The sequence below is a fragment of the Metopolophium dirhodum genome, chromosome 1, assembly GCF_019925205.1.
Source record: "Metopolophium dirhodum isolate CAU chromosome 1, ASM1992520v1, whole genome shotgun sequence".
In the NCBI taxonomy this organism is placed as follows: Eukaryota; Metazoa; Arthropoda; class Insecta; order Hemiptera; family Aphididae; genus Metopolophium; species Metopolophium dirhodum.
In genome coordinates, this window is record NC_083560.1 from 78,626,677 (window position 1) to 78,648,819 (window position 22,143).

Sequence of the window (22,143 nt, forward strand, 5' to 3'; positions counted from 1 at the left end):
TGCAGAATGCCGGCAATCACGATGTAGCTGATAATTTGTCATAAATATTTTATGTACATCGTCCTGGGTATATTTCTCGGGACCTCCTTTTGGCCTTAAACTATTTAACTACTATTGCCGGGTTACATACACAATCACTAAACATTTAATGAACCAATAACTAGTGACTAGTGAGCATACATAAACGATGGTTGATTTAACGTGATTTAGTCCATTAAATTATACCAATATTATGAACTAATAAATGAATCATTTTTTTTTATACAACTGGCGTGGCATAATTATAAATTTAAAAATAACCAGAACTAACCATTAAAATCCCAATCTCTTCCACCACGCAAATCTCAAAAATTTCTGAGGCAACACATAAACTATATAATGCTATTATTTTTAGCGATAAGGGTTGAGGATTTTATCAGTTAATATAAACTACTATTATTTTTAAAACGAACACACTAAACAGTATAATTTCGTTTAGAAATAAAAGAATATATAATTAAAATAATGACAAAATTGTAAGGCTCATTTGATATTTTATTAAAAAAAAAAAAAAACAACAACAAAAAATGTTAAAATTAATTATTAAAATTACAATTTCCTGTAAGCTATAGCATGATTTTTTCTTTTTTTAAAAACATATCAAAGTAATATAATTTGTTTTTATTAATAAATAACATAAAATTTAAATTGTATAACTCATTATTAGTATTTTAAAAAGCGCGAGGTATTAAAGGAATAGACATAAATGAAAAATTATTAAATTAAATACCGATCAAATACAATATTAATTTAAACACACATTTTGGCACAAAATTATAACGTAACTGTAATGACTCAAAACAAATTCAACAACATCAAAAATAATACATTATTATAACATAATAGTTATGAAACGAAAAACATTTTAAAAACAAACGGCTTTAAATCATATAAAGGAAAAATCATTAAAACATATAGAAATATAATAAAATTACATAAACTTAATTAATAATACTGAATAGAAAAAACATGAACTAAAAAAAACTACACTGCGTACACAACAAAGATAGAGGTATGATCATTAATAAAAATAATAATAAAAATAATAATAATAATAATAATAATAATAATAATAATAATAATAATAATAATAATGATAATAATTCCTAAAAGTACCTTGGTGATAACAAATATGTGATGACTAGGTCGTTTTGCATATAATATTTAGAGATATACATATAATCATTGATTTAGAGTAATAATAATAATAATAATAATAAACGTTAAATAATTAACTTTTGGGATGAGATTTTAAAGTTTGTTAAACAGAATAACAAAAATAACTAGGTATATATTTGATTCCAATCAATGTATTATAAAATTAATTATTTAAACATAAATATAGTTTAATAGAACACGTGATTTTCACACAAAAACTATAATAATATTAAAATGATTAAAAACCATACAGTAATATTACATATTACACTACCTACATCTATATAATAAAATAAAAAGACTTTTGGAAAATAATCAGTGAACTTTTCATAGCCACGAACAATTAACATTGTTAACGTAAATAATAATAAGTAATAATAACAAATATTGGGAAGTTTTCAGCACCCAGAAGAAGATTGAAACAAATAAATAAAATTGACAAGCCCATAATATAATGAACGTAGTATTATAATTAATTAATAAATTTAAGTGCATAAATGTTCTTTATATAAGTGGTAATCATTTTAACTAATGATAATTGCGTATTAATAAAATGTAATGCTTTGTTGTATGTTTTCCTAACACTATTATAGTAATGATAATAATAATAATAATAATAATAATAATAATAATAATAATAATATATCCAATTCGGACAACGTAAATAATTGTGCATAATATAATACGAGTATATAATAATATAATATTATATTATATACTATAAACGACGCAGTTTTGAACATTAAAAGTAAATAATATAATATGTCATGTTGACATATTTTTACGCCTTTCTATATGTATATATAAATATATAGATAATTAATCACTAATGGTATATATTATATTAGAATTTTTTTATAATTAAACCTAAGTTATTATCACTAATAGCTTTTATAATAATATATTTTATTTATTTATCTTTTTTTTTTTTTAATTTTTTTATTATTCCAAAATAGGTACGTCGTCATCGTCATCGTAAAGTCGTTCGGATTTCATAGAATTCAAATTAACAAAATCATTAAAAAATTAAGCTATAAACTACGGTCTCCGACCAAAATATGAAAACACCTATAAGTAACACGTTTATCGTTATTGATAAGCCTATTTATATCAATAGCTGTAAAAAAAAAAAAAAAAATGTCTATATAAATTGTACATAATTCTTAAATTGCTTTTATGAGGATAATCGTATATAGTATAATATTATATTATAAATAGGAAACGTTAAAAAGACATATTTTTTTTAAAATATGTTATTTATAGATATAAATATGATCCGTTAGAACCCGTATGTAAAATAACGTTAATCTACTGTTGTAAACGAAAACTAAGCAGATCTATATCAAAATTATTGTATTAATATATAATTATTATGTTTCAAATATTGTAGAACAGTGTCGGTGGAAGGGTTGCACGTCGTGAAGTTACATAATATTTTATATTAGTGCCATTACAATTTACAATGTATATATATTATATTTTATAAATCGTGTATAGTAGGTACCTAATATGTAATATTATAATATATGTATCGATTATATAATATATCGTAATAATATAAAGTTTCCGTAAAATCCTTCGACGGTGTATGTTTATTATGTGTTTATATTTACAGGGGTCGATGAGATAATTCTTAGTTGTTCGAAATTATTATTATTTATTATTCGTGGGGTATAATAATATTGTAAAAGTATAACAACACGTCTTGCATTATTTAGGATATTCGCTTTCCGTTCGAATCTAACACGTAACTAGGTATTAGATGTACGGTTTACATGTACCTATATGAATGTTTGATCTGAACAAACCAAACGGTTTAAAAGTTCGTCGTTATATACGGTTACTTTATTTTGTTCCTAAAGCCCGGACGATTAACAAGAAAAAATAAAAGCCGCGTCCGTATTATTAGTGTCAAGTCTGGTAATCTCCATTAAGTATCGTTGGCACAATATTGCTGGCATAGCAGAATACGAATGTCAGTTTTAAAATCTAACCGCAAATTACACAGTAAAATCTCGAATCGAATGCGTCGTTTAAACGTTTCCCACACGGTATTATTACAAGCTAATCGGTCGAGTAAGCAATAATATAATATTGTGATATAAAATACTTATAAGTAATATAAAAACGAGTAATATATGGTTTTTGGTTAACAATTCTAATACGCACACAAATTCCACTGAAAATCAATATAATATTACGTTTGTAGAGGATCAATCGAAATGTAATATATGAATTTGCGGCACACCAGTTGATCTATACAACGACCGAAATATTTCCAATGGATCAGATTTAAAATCTGCTGATTTTAATCGTTTTCCTATAGGAATCGTCAACATAATATGCGTTATTGGTTTGAGAAGTCTTCTAAAAGTGGCACCGATGTCGATGACGAAGTGCGGGTGTTTGAATATTAACGTTTTATAAGCGTTTATTAACGTTAAGATAAACACACCGAAAATAACAAATGGCAGAAAAGCCGAAGCTGAAACGCACAGAGAATAATATTATAATAACACGGTAATATTATTAAGTGCACCAATCATCCGCCATCAAGTACGTAATTATCGCATGTGTACACTGTACACGGAGACTTGAATCGTCGTTATTGCGTTGTTGGGTTGAAAAATCGTATGCGTTTATATTTCATGATCGTTGGGAACTCGTTTATTATATTTACCCTATGCCGGGTGTACCTGGAGGATTTTTCACTAAAATTACATTTATTTAAACATGTCATAAATCTTCCAGATACACCTAGTATAATAATATTAGCGGGATAACGTGAAACGGTCGCAAAATATTACGTCTTTTGAACATATTATTCTGTGCAATGATGTGTACCTAACACATGACAACTGCAAGACGAAAACTATTCAGGTACCTAGACGTGTCCATTTTCGACCGAAAGCGAAATATTTCGTACCGTATCGTCGGCGGCAGCGGAAGCGATCGTTCGTTTGCGCGTATTACATATCATTATTCCTATACGCGGTTCTAGTGCCGTAGAAACCAAATAATTTAAACATAATATTAATTAGTGCGGATAAACAGATAACAGATTCGATATTGTACATACCGTTCCACAATACGACCCTGTTCTGCTGCAGGTCACGTTTAAAAAAAGAATAAAATAGAAGAACGTCTGTAGCGTATTATTCTACATTATATATTTTATTGTTTATGTACGGGCTACGAGTATGGCCATTCAATAAATTGTCCTTTAAATTATTTTGATATCCTATTTTAACACATGAAACATAGGTAATGTTTGTTCGATATATTTATATTTACTAAATGGTCCGTGTCTTCGTTATATTATATTGCGTACTTTACTAAAAATTAAACATTTAAAGGCCACTTGAATGAACACACTTTTATGTCTAATCTGAGAAAAAAAAACAATACAATTGTTTTTAAAAATAAATTTGTTATAGTTTTTTTTTCCTTTTTCTTTTTTAACGAAACTAGTTTACAATAAAATTTATAATAATAATATACCTATAATCTATATAATATATTATATTATATTATGACTTAATCGAGTTTGTATTTAAATCTAAAAATGATTGTTGTTCGATACAGGTAACCCGAGACTAATTTTAAATTATAATTTATAATACATTAGTTTTGAGTCCATTGTTGGACGAGCCGCTTTCAAAGCATTTGAGATCCTCGGGACGTACTTATTATTTATAAAAAATAATAATAATATATAATATACATATAAATAAAATAATATAATATTTATAATATGTATATATATATTTTATTCAAGGGTATGTATATATTTTATAAATACGTCCAAAGTTCCACGATGTTTTTTTTATTGGACTATTTACGCGTTTTAGGCAGCAAAATAATTATAAATTAATTTGAAAGTTCCGACGTTGGTTACTATATAATAATATATTATAATAATTAGATCATAACAAATTCGTAGGTAAGTATTAGAATTTCACGTTACTTATGTGTTACTATGTGAATTCAGTTTCGGTCACATCACACGGAATTGTATGTCATTAAGATTGACGAATATTTGATGGTCATTTTGTATAGACATTTATAATGTTAAACAAAAATACATAGCGTAGTAAAAAATAATAAGTATCGTAATTCGCAGTAAATTAACGTTCAATTAACATATATACATATTAAATAATTGAGTGATATTCGAGGGTGATTATACGATCGATAATAATATAGTGACTAGTTTGGTTATATAATAAAATGCAAAATAATACTGTTTAATTTACGATAGAATTCTAGATCATTTCGAGCACGGGTATATTTTACTTTAATAATAAATTAGGTACTTTAGATTTAGCTAAACTAATCAATATTGCAGGATCGATCGATTCGCTTAATTGATCCTAGACTAGACAAACATTAGAGTGATAATCTTAATAGAAGTTTTTTATATACTATATTAGAGGCAACTCGTGAGTAATAATACCAATATGTAGACTTGTGCATATCACATAACAATCACTTTTGTTTATTGCAGATTGTTCGTTAAAATTCTCTTCGAATCGGTTTTCAGCTGTAAGTACAATAAATAGGATGATTAAAATATTAGATTTCTACACAGGTTAGTGAATAGTAAATAGGTCTTCTCCCAAATTTCCACTATCAGGCTACTCAAAAAATACACAACTTAAATACATTTTGTTGTTTGCTATGTTTCTCATGTATTGCCATATAGTGAAAAAAACACAAACTTCTAAGTACTTAACAAACACGAATCTCGATCATGGTGTATTTAATTGATATTAAATATTTTAATATTTATACTTAAAAGACATAATTAATGTTTCATAATAAAAAACAAATAGAAAATTATTTGATTTTTGGAAATGTATTAAAATATATACAATTTACTTGAAATGTTTTGATTGCAAATTAGTCCTATAAATAAACATTTTTTTAAAATTGAAAATGCAAAATTGAATTAATTAACTTATTTATATAAAAAGTCCAAAATTCGTCACAAATCACAATAAATCACAACTGTGTGTAGTTTTGTACACCAGATTTCCAAAGATAACCTACATAGATCCCCAAAAATATAGTTTTATATGTACTAAAATGTGGCAATACTTTGTAATACATGACTTGGAACTACTAAATGTAAATTTTAGGTGGTAAAGTTTTATTTAAAAAAAATAAAAATAAATCTTAAAAATATTATACTCAGTACTCACCAAAATTAAATGTTTTATTTTGTAGGATTATTATTATTTAGAAGAATCTGAAGATTGAGAAGAGATGAATTTGCTTGGATTGAAGTCGAAATTGACAAATGAGAACCCTTGAAATTCTTCTTGGTTAATAGATAAAGTTACATCCACGGGCACAGGTGTCAATACTGGTTCTTCCTTAGTGAACTCAGCATCGAAGTTCATCGCGTCTTTTTTATTTTTCTAACAAGGTAAATAAATTATAAAAATATATAGATTAAACTACAATTAATTTAACTATAAGCGATTCCCAGAAGATTTTCTGTATAATATATGTTATACAAATAAATACAAAAATTACAATTTTTGGTTTGAAAGGCGGTTTGACACGACGGTTTTCTAAGGCGTCCCAATCCAAATCTCGAAAAAATGAATGGATTCTTATAGCTGATTCTAAGCCATCAGCCACCACACAGCCAAGACGCTTGTTACGGTTTTTTGTCATGAACTAAATTGATAGTAAAAATGCTATTAGCATTAGTATGAAATATAAAGCATTTTTCAATGCAATTTATGATTGTGATAAATTTATTTGGCCTTCAACCTATGATAGAGCTGTAATAATTACCCCTTTTAAAATGGAAACTGCTTCTTTACTGAGCCACACAGGATAAAGAACATCATCGTGCAAAATAGATTCAAAAAGATCATCTTCATTGTCAGCTTCAAATGGCGGTTGGCCAGCCATCATTTCATACATAAGAACACCCAAGGCCCACCAGTCGACACTTGCTCCGTAATTTAATTCTTGAAGAATCTATTTAGTTTTAAAATTAATTAAAATAAAAACTATGATAACAGCCTGTAAAAATAAATATTTGACATTTTCATACTTCAGGAGCTATGTAATCAGGGGTTCCACAAAATGTGGTAGTAGTTACTCCGTCACTTATTCCTTCTTTGCACATTCCAAAATCAGCAAGCTTACAGTGGCCTTCGTTGTCCAATAATATGTTGTCTAACTTCAAATCTCTACAAACAAAACAAAACGACACATCGGTGTTAAAATAGTAATATTCAAATAGCATAATATATATTATTAATATACGATTAAGTTAAAGTATGGCGCAAACAACACTCCAGACAATTTCGGAAGGAGTTTTTCATTAATCAACTATACGGAAAATAATATTATTAAGTAGATTTTTCAACAGACTTTTCAAGCTTCAGTTGTCGCTATTGCACTATGTTGTGTTTACTTTTTAATTATAACAGTGTATTTGTTTCGGTATAAATAATATAAACATTGTGACATTTACTAATTTGGGTACTCAAATCCATTCATATCATTTCATACGATAGCTTCAACTCAAGAAATAAAAACAAATCACGGGGTATACTAAATATTTTGTTCGTTTCCTGGCGAGTATTTATGTAAATATATAAATGAGTATATAAAATGTAGTAACTGGGCTGGACATCATATAATTATTATACATTAAGTAACTCCAAACACAATACAGTTCCCAAAAGAACGCGTGAGTTGTGTTCATATATACCTAATCATATGAGTATCTATATGTCATATGACCGTATCGTTGAACCGGCCAACTGTATCTACTCTAGAGTTCTAGACGTATAATAAATATGTTTCCGGAACAGATTTACTTATTTACCTATAAACTACACCGTGCCGATGTAAGAACTGCAAAGCAAGTGTCACTTCTGCTGCGTAAAATCTAGCGCGTAGCTCGTCGAACTTCCTAGCCCTTTGTATTTGAAACATCAGATCGCCACCGTTCACATATTCCATGACGAAAAATAACCGATCCTATACATACATAAAAATATTATTAATGTATTCAAAATAAAATAGAAGATGCGTCGTACCTTGGTCTGAAAAGAAGAATGTAAAGCCGTTAAAAACGGATGTTTAGCCGCGAGAGCTAAAATACGTTTCTCAGTCATGGTGCAATCAACGTCATCGTCCTGCACAATCACGTCTTTTTTCAACACCTGAAGAACAAACAAATCATCATGTTATAAATATTATTCCTACTTGTTTGTTCACATTGTTATCGTGTATGGTGTATCAGTTATATTATAATAAAATATGAATCTTACTTTGACAGCGTAGACTTCATCAGTTCCTCGTTTTTCAGCCAACATCACTTTGCCAAAACTTCCTTTGCCCAACACTTTTATGAAAGTAAAATCTGTTACACTCATTTTTCGATTACCTAAGTTAAAACAGCTCATGCTTTGATTCACTGAAAATACAATTTAGAAAAACGTATTTATAATAATAAGTATATTTTAAAGTATGAATATATTTTAAATTTTTACTTTTAGACATTTTGTCGTTACTTCGTTTGTCGTGTGAGGAATGCTTATCAGACATTATGCTCAATAAGGTAGTGGAAGATTGTTGACTGAGATCACGGTGCAAACCACTTCCACTTCCTGAAACACTGCTGATGCTAAAACTACCATTTCCACCAGGCCAGTCCTATAAATTTATATTAATTTAAAGTTAACTATTTTCTTTTTTTTAGACTGTTTTATGATTGGATATATCATTGTTACAATTATTATAAGATCTAAAAAATCTTGCTCGACAAGCTGGACACTAACAATTAAAGTAACTTTTTCTACAACTATGAAACAGGAGAACTACCTAGCTAATATTTAAACATGTGCTAAATAATAGACTTAATATGAGTTGATTTTTTACTATAGTGTGGCGTAAGCTTAACAAGTAATTTAGGTACGTCTTACAATACATTAAATTTAAAATAGTATATTATATAGGTACCTACCTAATATTTTTTCCTATGTTTTAATTTAAAATATTTTGTAATTTTTAAATGTTTTTATCATCTGTTGATTATGTTGAAAATATTTTTACTAACGATTTGCACAAAATATAATGTACCTTCTGTTCAACAATATTGTGCTTAATGTGCACAAAACATATAAGTATTTTATGAAAATAATAGTATACATTTATAACTATTAACTGAACTTTGTTCAAAAACTACGAAAGTACTCGTATATTTTAGATCCTCAGCGAAGTGATGAGTATATGGATTTTACAATTTTTTTTTTTTTTGTAGAAGTACCTACATGATTTTTAGTTGAAAAAATGCTTTAAATTGCAACTACAGTATTTTATTAGGTTTAATATAGTTGAAACTTTAAAAAGGTAAAAATTAAAAACTTAGTACTTTTAATGCAAATTTCTTTATAAGTTATTATTATATAGCTACTTTAAAATATTAAAAATACATATGCACGATGTTTTTCTTGTAGAAACATTTAAAGTTAGGAGGACGCTACACAAGTGTAACTTACTAATGTAAAACATAACAGTATCTGTTTCTCACGGGAAAGAACCAAGAAGACTATACAGTCATAACTAAGAAACGCATTTTCACCACATAAAAAAGAGAACTTTGGCTGTGAAATATAGTTTTAATTTTTTCGATATTGGAACTAGGTACAAAAGAAGTTATTCATATTTGATGAACACAAAATAATTGGATTTTGAAACAGTAAGAACTTTTTTTCGTATAAGTGATATCAAAAAAAAAATGATATTTCACAGATAATTTTCTTAATTATACTGTATATCAATTTGGAATCTTAAATATTAAAGAGCCTGAGTGGATCTATCTATAAAAATTTTTGATATGTTGTACATTTGTAAGACGTAGACAACACATATGCGGTGTAGCGTCCTGTTAAACTTCGACAACATTTGCCAAAATCACAAACATTAATTGATTATTATTTTGTAGTTCAAAATATATAAAAGTATAAATAATATTACATATTATAATAAGTTAAATTTTCACAGCTAAGACTTGACAATATAACCCAAGGGTTCTCAAAAGTAGTTCATGGTTGGAACCAACTTTTAAGTTCAAATTTGGTTGAAAGTAGATATTTAAACAAATTTTTACGATTTTAGTTATTTTCTGTGGGGATTTAAAACTTTTACGTATATTATTATATTTAATATATACAATGACATTTTTAAAACATTTAGATTAATTGTATGCTAATAATATTGCTTTATATTACGAACCTATCCACACGGTAAGTCGGTATTGAATCAAAAGTTATAAACAATAGAATAGATAGAATATATATGAATATACCTATACCTACTGGCTACTATTATAATGATTAAATATTAATAATATAATAAATTAAAATTTGTTTTCATCAAAAATGAATTCAATCTATAGTACTAAAAAGGTTCTTATAGTAAAATAAATTACTATAGTAGTAATATAAATTTATATTATAATATGCTTAGTAATATAGGGTAACAAACCGTCTTCGCTCAGAATCGTTTTTCGTATGCAATAATTTATCGTTTAATTCAAATTTAACACATACCTTATTACAGTGACTTACTCAACGAAGAGGTAAACTTGACACTTTCTGTACAATAGAGAATTTTTTGATATAAAAACGTACCAATAAAAATTAATTTTTTTTGTTCAACTCAAACTATAGTTTATACTCCATATAATTTTAATAATTTTAAAAATGTAAACTAGCCCAGCTTTGTCGTTTGTAAACAAACAATGAGTATCTTTAAAATTAATATGAAATTGTTTAAATCTTACAACATTTTTGCTGACATTCAAACCACAGCTTCGTAATGTATCTGCCATTTCGCGAGGATTAATGCCACAGTTATTCGCGACGTTTTTCACACATCTCCTGTGCACATTTAGAGTACATACTAGACATAAACATAATAATTGAAAACATTAATACATTATCTTTTATATATATATACATATATAATATAAATCGTGTTTTAAAAACATAAAATGAAAAGTTATAAGTATAAAAACCTTCACATTGTAGTCCTTGTCTATAGATTCCGTAAAGTAGCGAACCACAATGATCACAAAACGTAAATATCTTATAAGTATGTGGTTTGAATCTATGAGGAACATTGACACTGAACCGTTGAGATTGGTTTCCTTGACTCAACTACAACACAGAAAAACGTATTTGTATATTATATGTTAGAAGATTTATGGGTATATAACAAACATGCTTTCAATAATTATATAGAATAAATACTCGAATACTTATGATTTATGAAAAATGTATAAAAATATTTAATTCCAATACGTCACAATAATAATATTCAAAATAAAATGTTTAAAATACTATAAGAGTATTCAAATACTTTTAATATATTTTTTGTTGTAGATATTAAATAATGATAAGTACTTGTCTTTGGGAAAATTTGAAATTTTAGCCAATTTTAAAATATATTGTATTTAACTGTGATAATTAATGATTTACAATATAACAGTTAATACTAGAATAAGAATTTAATTGTAATACTATAAAAGTAATCTGAATAAAGTATTCGAAATACTATCAAAAGGATTCAGAATAAAGCATTAATTTAAATACTTGGGAACCAGTATTCTAAAATTATTCAAAATACTTGAACGGTGTTCCGAATACTACCACACCAAGTCTGTAAGTACCCATATAATACAACAAAATTAAATCACTTACCTCTTTCATCCCGAATCCTGGACAGATCGTCACCACTTCCATATGACACCGTTTGTGGACCACACACGTGCAAACTGTAAACGTTTTAATTCATGATCATTAGTTGTTTGAGATTCGGACAACTTGGGAAAACTGAAATATCGTATATTTTAAATAGGAAAAAACCCTGGCCAACTTTTCACAGACATGCACGATACATATTCTATTGCATTATGTGTAGGGTTCGGAACTTATAGGATTTGCATACCCATACCCGAACGTTTTAGAGTTATACATAAATACATTTCAAAGTATGTAACACGAAGAATTGAAATATGAAATTGTATTTTGCGAATTTTTGCATATTTCGAGAACTTTATTATGTTGGGGAATATTTTACTACGGTCGTGCTTGTTTCGCATATTTTCAAAGATGTTAGGGTGTATATTGGTCAAAAATTGAAACTCCTTGTCATTATTAGATTAATGATATGTAGTAATAATCCCACGCCATGCTATATAATAATTTAATGTTTGGTAAATTACGTACACCGAAAATTAACGTCATTGACAAAATACATAATATAGGTACCTACCTAATTATCGTGATATTCATGCGAATCCCAATAATAATAATTGAAACACGATGTGCCTAATATTTTTTTTTAAATTTAAAACTATATAATATTATTATATTATATTATTTGTTTTTACAAGAATAAGCACTTCCACGACATTTACTGTTACACAACTCTTCATCCCCATTGCAGGCACAATGTTTATTTTTACTAACTTGTCTTGCAATGGCTGCAAATGCAAGGTACCCTCGAGGGTCTAGCAACACAACTATATACGCCGGCCCATAACAGAGAACGACCAGTTTTCGTGCATATTAAGTCTGACAGTTAACCTAAAGCTGACTCGTTTTGTCATTCAGTCATTGACATACAGTACAATCATAATTCATAAATATTCCGGAAATGAGATCAATCTTGTTATTTTTATCAACATTTCCCATTTCATACAGTATTCGACGTGGTTCACAAAACAAATCATGATAATGCTGCCCGCACGTTTGCAGGAAAATAACGTAGGTACCAAATGACCTGCGAATAATGTTATATATTCAGATAAAACGTCATTTAATGTAACAGATACATATTTATCAAAATATGTGAAGGTTAATTAAGATATGAATTTATGTTATTTGGATTGAATTTATTGTTTCAGAGTGGCTGCAGCTTCGCAGTTTAATCCAATTTAAAAAAAGAAACGTTTTCCAAGAATATAAATTGTTCTCATTTTTTAAATACTAAATTTTTATGTACAATAAAATTTAATATTAATATAGTTGGTATTATTATAAAAATAAAATTAAGTAATAATAAATAAATATTGTGCATATTTTTACATTTTTGAGAACAGAAAAAAGTACATATTTTAATGTATTTTAGTGCGCTATAAATCAGAATCCTGATTATGTGGATTCCGAATTCGACGAAAGCTTAAAAATATTCACATGCGTGTTGATGATATTCTTGAGGATAAGATAATTTATGTCTATAATTATTTTTGTGAACACCGCCTGGGATAGGCTATTTTTTTTTAAATTAAAAATCTTACTGAATGTTAATCTCGAATCGTTCTCATCGTCGGCAGCCGACGAGTGATGTATTATTATTATTATTCAAAAATATATATTATACGATTGGACGTTTAGACGACATTTTTAACACCGTTTTGCCTCGAGTTTCGACTGTATCATATATATGCATATTTGTTGGCTCGTTATGTAGAATAGGAAACGCATACGATACGTTTCAACGTAATAAGAAAACTTTCATCGATATAATTTACTTGACAAATTACTACGGTTTACAATTTTATAACATAACGAAAAACATTTTTAAGTTTTAACAATGACTGACAATGGCTGTTTGACTAAAGCTCGGAAAACAAATTTAATACATATATAATAACAAAAATAACCACAAAACAGTGTAAAAATATCTGGTCGAGCCCAGCATATTCTGACGTGATCACAATAATGATCCGAAAACAACCATAAATTAAGGTAATCGAAAAATGGTTCGGGTCGAAATTTGAAACTAGGTTGTCAGTTCAGCTTATTACTATAATGGTGTTTTTTTTTAGTTTATCAAGCTCGGGACGTTTTTAACAAACTCGAAAGTAAAAATGGTTGAAATCTATTATACATAAATATATAATAAAATGTTTTTGACAGTTATAAAGCACACCTTATACAATTATCTACTCAAAATCCAAGTCCGTAGATTGATAAGTGTTATTTTATTTTATTTTTATACAATAATCAAAGTATATTTCGTCAAAACAAATTAATTTAAATTAACAAAACAATTTAAAAAATTAACAACTGCAGCTAATTAGTATTTATTTAATTACATCGTCAACAAATGTAGGTAGATGTCAGCGAATCGTGGTCTTGTGAATTTAATATCAAGAAGTTTACGAAAATAATATTATCAAGGTAATAAAACTATGTGCGTAAATATAATTACTATTTTTTATTTTAGAAAAATGATCAACGACGTATTAAGGTAGGTACCTACATTAAAAATTTCGAACAATGTTTGCGTTGAAACAGGTTTTAATTAATCGTGCATAGTATGATTGCATCCGTTTCCTAATCGGAGTCGGGTGTTTGTCATAATAAGTGATTTATTGGGAATTATTGATAAAGTTATAACTAAGTTATTCTATGTGTAATATATGTGTATACCTATACTACGTTATATTTACTCGATTATTATTTATTAGCCATCCCTAATACCTAAGCGTCTTTGAATTTGAAATAAATTGTAATTCATTTTTATCAATAAACTAATATCAGCGCCAATTTTAACACTACAAAATGTATTCGAGATTTTAGTCTAGTAAGAAATCAAGAAAATGACCCGGGCAGAATTTTTGTACCAAAGAAAAAAATAAACAATAATTCCAATAGAAAAATAGAAAAATCGTTGAATTATTATAATATATAGTGTTCTATAAATTCTTTATAGGTATTAACTAATTTTCAGAGAATACGCTTACTTATAGTTGATTAAATATAAAAACTTTTTTGTGTTAATATAGTTATGTTCCCGAGAAAGATTTCATATCATAGGTAATATAATATATATATTTTTTTGAAAACACAATTTCGATGTCAAACATATATGTTATACTTTGATCGGAAGTCCAAAAAACTTCAAACGCCGTCAATTTTCATACATTGGGTTTGCTGTTCTAAAATTAATATTTATGGAATATGTGACAGTCAAAGCTTTTTATAGAAGCTTTCTATGATAGAAGATAGCTACTTATATTATATATAGGTAATCAAAAATGTTTGATCCTATACTTATTTTCGAGATTATAAATACGATCTACCTGCCTTTTTGAACATTACGTGCAATTCGCCAATAAACTTACGAAAAGGGAAAATGTTTTGTAATTTTAATATGGCGAGCTCGCAGTGAAAAAATCGATGGAATTCGGAGTTGTGTAAAATAATTGCAAAAGTATTTTAAGTCCCGCAACAGTTTTCAAACGCCAACAGTGTATAAGTCCAAATACACAGTTGAGGATAAAAAAAAACCCTACGAAAAGTCGCTGGCGGGACCCAAACAGCACGTAAACCTCGTTTTAATTTGTTCTTATGAAACGACAACGAAAAAAAAGTTAGGTTTTTTATACATAAGTCTGAAGACACAATTTTACTGTATTAGGGCGTGATTGCGCGAAGTTGTGCTTTCACCCGCCATGGAAATATCAATAGTGTTTAGGCCTGGTATGTACCACCTGTGTTCGGTTTCCAATCTATTATCTGCATACAACTTTTTATTACTCGAAAAAGCGTTAACCGAAATATACGTATATAGGTATATAGATACCTATGTATAAAAAAAAAAGCACGTCGTTGTAGAACCAATCTCGATATTAAACATTTCGTAGGATTTGTGTGTTTGCTTTTTACACCCATAGAGGTTTATAATTAGATTTTTGTCATCCAAATTCTTTATTTATATATTTAATTTATTTAAAATATAATCTAATATAATTGTATAAATTAACGGGCTATGTGTATATTGGAATATTTAATTTAAGTATTCTTACTTTTAATTAAATATTATAATATTCGCAATAATTTTTAATAAATTTAATTTCGAGGGAAAAACGTTCGGGTCCCAATAATAATTGCTTTGAAATTTAATACGATAACACCCTCCACCACCATCACCAACACCCCTGGTAGCCAAGAAAGGGTCTGATCTTTTTTAATTAACATTTTTATTATTATTATTGTTATTAATTATTTAAAAATTTCAATGGGAAAAAACATAACACTAATAATATAAACTAAAAAAAAATTTATACATTCTAAATTATTACTGTGAAGTTAAACTCACCTTGACATTGATATCCTTGTTTGCCAAATCCCCTTAAAAATAAAATGCTTAAATTAATTTTTAATAATAATATATACAATTTTAGTGCTTTTGTAGTAGCTAGGTAGGTACTCTAAAAAATATAATTTCATTAAAATCTCATCGTTAAAAAATAAAAGGATTATTAGTATTCAGTAAAAATGGTTTCAATTAGTCGATATAACATGACATATAATATTTCATTATCAATTTTGATGTTTTCGACCATTTCCTATGCAAATATACATTGGTAATGAAATATATCGGTTAAAATTAATTCAAATATTATTACGAACTGTTTATTGACATATCGTGGAAACACTCGAATTATTCATTATTGTTTGCCATTAATGAACAAAACAGACATTTATTATCTTGCGCCTATTGTCATTCGGCGTACAACTAATAAATTATAATAATATTTAGGTACTTATTATATATAGGGAGAATCACCAATAATACCCCTCCACCATTTTTTCTTTAATTCTTCTGATTTTTAGAATTTTTAAGTATATTCAAACTTATGGTGATACACAAATTTATTTTTTAAGTGGAAAAACCATTTTGTTTTTATATTGTAAATACTGTTAACAAGATGATTTTTTTTTTGAAAATGTATATATTTTTATAAATCGAAATTCAAACGAGTATTGTCAGAGTTATTAAACTTTAATTACCTAGGATAATACTCCATGATAATAGATCTTTTAGATTTTGATGATTTAGGCTTTGATGATTTTAAAACTATAATAGTTAATACAAGTTTATTAAAATTGTATGATTTATAATTATGAAATGTAATTTATGCATTAGACTAAATATTATATTTATTTTATATATTATGCAAAACCAGTACGGACTTCTATCTTTAATTCTGGAATAGGTAAAGATAATAACTCAGAAACAACTCATTCAAGTTTCGATTAAGATACGTCAAAATTTTCAAAAAAAAATCATCTGATTAATAATTTACAGTTAAAAATTATTAATTCTTATTTAAAAAAGAAGTTTGTAGTTACAGGACATTCCTTAAGCGGACGCCATATGTTGTCTCCGTCTTACACACGTACGACATGAACAAAACGCGTTTTGGTTTTAGAATAAAAATACCTATCATAAAATTAAAATATAAGAATATTTTGGTGTGTAAGACGGTGCGTTTTTTAAAAAGTTATAGGTAGTTTAAAAATGTTGAAATGGTCGTTATAATATCCAAACAATATATTAAGTGTTAGGTATATTCGAAATAATGAAAAAACCGCACCATCTTGCTCTTCGAAATATTGTCATCTATTCATGTTCAAATAGGTATTTTTACTCTAGAACCAAAATTGAGCTTGTTCTACTCAGACTGGGTAAATGCGTTTTGTCGTACGTGTGTAAAACGGAGACAACACTCATATGTGTGGTGTCCTCTTATAAAGTTGCACAATAAAAACCAAGTACCTATATTCCGTAATTCATAGTTTAAATAAAATATGTATAATGAAGGAATAACACTGTTTAGTATATATATGTTCCCAAAAACAAATCAGTATAATTAAAAACTATTGTTATTATTATTATTATATTTTGATTCTACTTATCGTGTCAATATTATTCTCAACATACAGATTTCTTATAACGATCGGTGTTTCATTATTATTAAAGCATGATGTACTGATGTATAATATTTAATTGTTATGCGCTGGTCATCGAATATCGATACAAGTTAAGGGAAGATATTATTATTTTAAATTTTGTTTATAATAATAATAATAATTGGTGATGAAGATATGATGCGTGAGTTTTTTTTTATCATTCTGCAGTGATAAAATTCCATATAAGTATAAGTATGTGTTTCAGTCACGACGGTCCCTTAGGCTAATTTGCATTTTTTGGCATTCAAACATTTTAGGAATTCTCAAGCATATTTTATTCTATATAATAATTAACTAAAATATTATATTCTGAATTAAAAATGTATATAAAAAAGATGGATTATTTTTACAAATATTTTTTTGTGCATTCTATGTAGATAGAAAGAGGAAAAAAACATTATTAATAATGAAACTAAAAATGTAAAACTGCGATAATATTCTCGATAGCAATTTCATTACACATTTACAGTAATATTAGATAATACTATTCGTGACAATTTTTTTCAGCTTTTAAGTCAGCGACCTAATATCTAAAAAAAAAATTAAATATATATTAGGCAGTTAATTGTTTAAAATAGTAACTTTAGTTTTTTCACGTGGATAATTAATAATAATTTCACACTTTGTTTATTTCCACGATTTTTAAATACAATTGAACATGTTTACTTTCTGTGGTATATTTGTTGTTAATATTTTTATATTTTTTACTCAAATAAGTGAACAATTTTAAAACTTAATTTTTTAATTTTTTTGTGTTTTTTAGACTTTAAAATCTAATCTCTACTCAATAACAATTAATTGATAATATAAAACATGTATCTGCGCTGTATAAAGAATGTTATTTTTACATATTTTATAGGTCCTTATACAATGTATCTACTGTATAATTATTATTATCTAATACGTCTGTTGACCTATTTAAGGTACAGTAATAGCGAGCGAATGAAACCAAAATATAAATACGTAATTAAAATATTATGAGCATATATTATTAAACAAATTGACAGCTGTTAACATTTTATCTTTGGGTATGCGTTGAATGCCTTTAAAATGTAAAACGCTTTACTGTGTTATATAATATTATACACTAAGTATGCTTATAGAATGCTTTTGTACCTTTCATCATATTTCAAGTTATTTCAGATGTAGGAATAAATTGTGTGGAATCAAACAAATTTCAAAAATGTTATTTTAAGTTTTAATTCGATGGATTTGTCATCGCAACAAAAGCATGACGACATTTTGTATTTTAATGCTTGTAAAATATTTCATATACAAAAAAAATACAAGATAAGAGAATAATAGGAATATATTATTAAAAATGAATAGGTATGGTCCTAATATGAGTATAATACTATAATATATACCTACCATATAGTACCATTGTACCTAATGGTTTTAAAATGCAAAAAATATGATTTAAATAATAGTCTGATATACTTATAAAAGCTTAAAATTTTTGTTTGATCGTATAATATTATGACCTACATTTATCAGTAGATAAAATGAAAACTAATGTTAAATAAAAAAAAAATACTTGTGACCCAGTTGAGCTCTAAGCTAATAATGAATAGTAAGTTAGTTTTTAGTTCTTTTTATTTATTTATTTTTTTTTATTATTATTGTTAATATATAGACGATGCCTACAGTACGTTAAAAACTGCATTTAAACACAAAAATCAACAAATCAACCGTCACCCATTTATAAGCAGAAACTACAAATAACAAATTATAAGTGTAATGGGTATACCGTACAGGACTGATCTGCAATTATATACTAAGTATAATAATCAAATTATACTCAAGTCTTGAAAGTTTCAGAATTTTACGAAAAATTTAAAAACAAAGATGATAGCAATACTTTGGTTATATAGTATATAATATATATATTACATATTATAATGATTTCCCGATATAATTCTGCAGCATATGAAACATTTGTTATAATGAAAATACAATTTAGTACTTGATGATATTTTAAAAATATATATTAAACCTAGAAAATATTTAAAACTTTTTATAAAAGTTTTCAAGATGAATTTATTTTTAATGTACTAATTCTATTATATATATGATAGAAACGTCGCGAGTTTAAATATCGATTTTTACAAAATTTAATGTATATTATATTATATGGAAAATGTAAGTTTAATAATATAATAATTACAATGTAACACAAATGGCATAGACGTTAAGATGCATTAGTTACTTGATACATTTTAAATTTATGTTGACATAGACATTAATAAGTCTACCATAGTTTATTTTCCGGGAATTTTAAACACTCTGAACAGGTGTTTACGGATTTTCATATATTTTCTTAAAAAGGGCTTAATTTAGTTTAAACCTGAAATAACGATTTATTTGATAAAAAATAAATATGTAACAAAATTAGACTTCTATTCAGTTTTATTTTATAAATGCAGTTCTTGAAGCATATAAATAAAGAACAGAGCAATCAGAGATGGTCTGCTATTCAATAGAAACCATAGTAAGTACCTACGCGCGGCATAATAAGAAAATAATTATATGGAAGTATAATAAAATTCGAATTTTATTTTTACTTGAAATAAAACATATTTTATCGAGTTTAATTTAGATATTTCCATTACAGAATTACAAAATACTATTGTTTGAATAATAATTATAAACGCTAATTTTGCATTACAACACAAAGACACAGTTGTCGCAGTTCACACTTGATATTATTTTACTCAAATTGCACGTTCACAAAAGTCAAAAATTAATGAAAGGTAATTAGGTAAAAATATGTTTTCCTCTTTCACAATGGTACTAGAGTTCTAAATAAAAAAACATTTTTTTTTTTTTTTTTAATGTGTCTATTTTATTTTACGAACGCATAGATTTACCTACAAATGGGTTATTACCTATTAAGATTTACCGTTAATTTACCTGTTAAGATTTACCTAATAATTATACGTCATATTAATTTTTAATACCTAACTTATTAAATAGTGTTTTCATTACCATATGAAATTTCTGCAATGTGAACAAAACGTTGGTTGCCTGAGGAATGTCGCCATAAACTTATGTCCGTTCACTTGATGTACTCGTCTCCTCATGGCTCCACGTCTTCGGTTCAATAGGCCTTGTCGTTCTTTGAATTCCAATGGGCGAACTGGTAAATCTGATGAATTTATTTCTAATATAAATATAGACCAGTAATGCTTTGAAATTTCAATTTTTCAAAGTAAAATTTTTTTCTTGTAGATGTGTGAAAAAATATTTTGAAGCACCTATTTAAATAACACTACACGTTTACCTTTTGAATTCCATTTCAGATCTATTCGAAGATGCAACTTTCCTTGCGGTTCTAAATGCACCTAAAAAATAAATAACAATGGAATATGAAAAACTATACATATATTTTTTTTTTTTTGGAAAAACAATATCATATTTAAAATTCTTATCCGTTAAGATAGGTATTATTATTATTATTTATTGGTGTTTAAAATTGCAATGAAGTTTATTAAGTACCTATGAATTTGTATTAATTTCTGTTTTATTGGTTATACAATAATTTGGTAGGTATTTCAACTTTCAACAACAAAAGACTGATTAAACTGATGAAAAAGTGAAATAATATAGATTTTTGTATCAATAAAAGTTTATGAGAATAATAATGAATTTAAAGTAAATATTCTATTATAAATTATTGTAAGTAACATAATGTATAAACAGATTAATTTTAAATGAATAGCCTTCTATACTTATTTGGTACTTAAACTAATAAGTACGATATTAGTCATGAAAATCAGTTAATAAAATTTCACAATGTTAAAATATCAAGAACACATATATAGGGAAGCTGGATTCTGGAAGCTTATAATATATATAATATATAACAACTAAAAGTGAAAACATAATAGGTTAGGTATCTATGATATTTAATATTATTAAATTATATAATTTATTGATGACTTTATAAATGTCGAGCGAAAATACTCTATGACTGTGAATAAACTGAGATCGCAAATATTAGACCGAGTTGAGATATTCACCAATGTGACGGTCGTCGTGGTTATGTCACTCGTTCTCGGATGGGTGACCACCAGAAAATTTAAATAACGCGAAGTAATATTTAATCGTGAAATAATCACAAACATAAAATAGTGTC

At 26.7% G+C, this 22,143-nt stretch overlaps 1 protein-coding gene across 3 annotated transcripts in view; it reads right to left on the reverse strand.

Moving 5' to 3' along the window:
* Nucleotides 1-526: 526 nt before the first annotated feature.
* The window catches only part of LOC132933967 (protein kinase C), a 40,029-nt gene continuing 18,412 nt past the window's right edge, over nucleotides 527-22,143 (reverse strand). For 2 of the 3 annotated variants that reach the window (XM_061000241.1, XM_061000240.1), the window contains 15 exons: nucleotides 21,289-21,349; nucleotides 20,994-21,168; nucleotides 16,348-16,379; nucleotides 11,937-12,010; nucleotides 11,252-11,393; nucleotides 11,018-11,136; nucleotides 8,724-8,886; nucleotides 8,502-8,647; nucleotides 8,268-8,393; nucleotides 8,054-8,208; nucleotides 7,271-7,409; nucleotides 7,006-7,194; nucleotides 6,739-6,885; nucleotides 6,402-6,620; nucleotides 527-5,740 (listed from right to left, as the gene is read on the reverse strand). In XM_061000241.1, the coding sequence (XP_060856224.1) occupies nucleotides 6,435-6,620; nucleotides 6,739-6,885; nucleotides 7,006-7,194; nucleotides 7,271-7,409; nucleotides 8,054-8,208; nucleotides 8,268-8,393; nucleotides 8,502-8,647; nucleotides 8,724-8,886; nucleotides 11,018-11,136; nucleotides 11,252-11,393; nucleotides 11,937-12,010; nucleotides 16,348-16,379; nucleotides 20,994-21,168; nucleotides 21,289-21,349 (1,854 nt within the window). In that variant the 3' untranslated portion in view covers nucleotides 527-5,740; nucleotides 6,402-6,434. The remainder of the gene's footprint in view (nucleotides 5,741-6,401; nucleotides 6,621-6,738; nucleotides 6,886-7,005; nucleotides 7,195-7,270; nucleotides 7,410-8,053; nucleotides 8,209-8,267; nucleotides 8,394-8,501; nucleotides 8,648-8,723; nucleotides 8,887-11,017; nucleotides 11,137-11,251; nucleotides 11,394-11,936; nucleotides 12,011-16,347; nucleotides 16,380-20,993; nucleotides 21,169-21,288; nucleotides 21,350-22,143) is intronic. The other variant, XM_061000242.1, reaches the window with a different exon arrangement.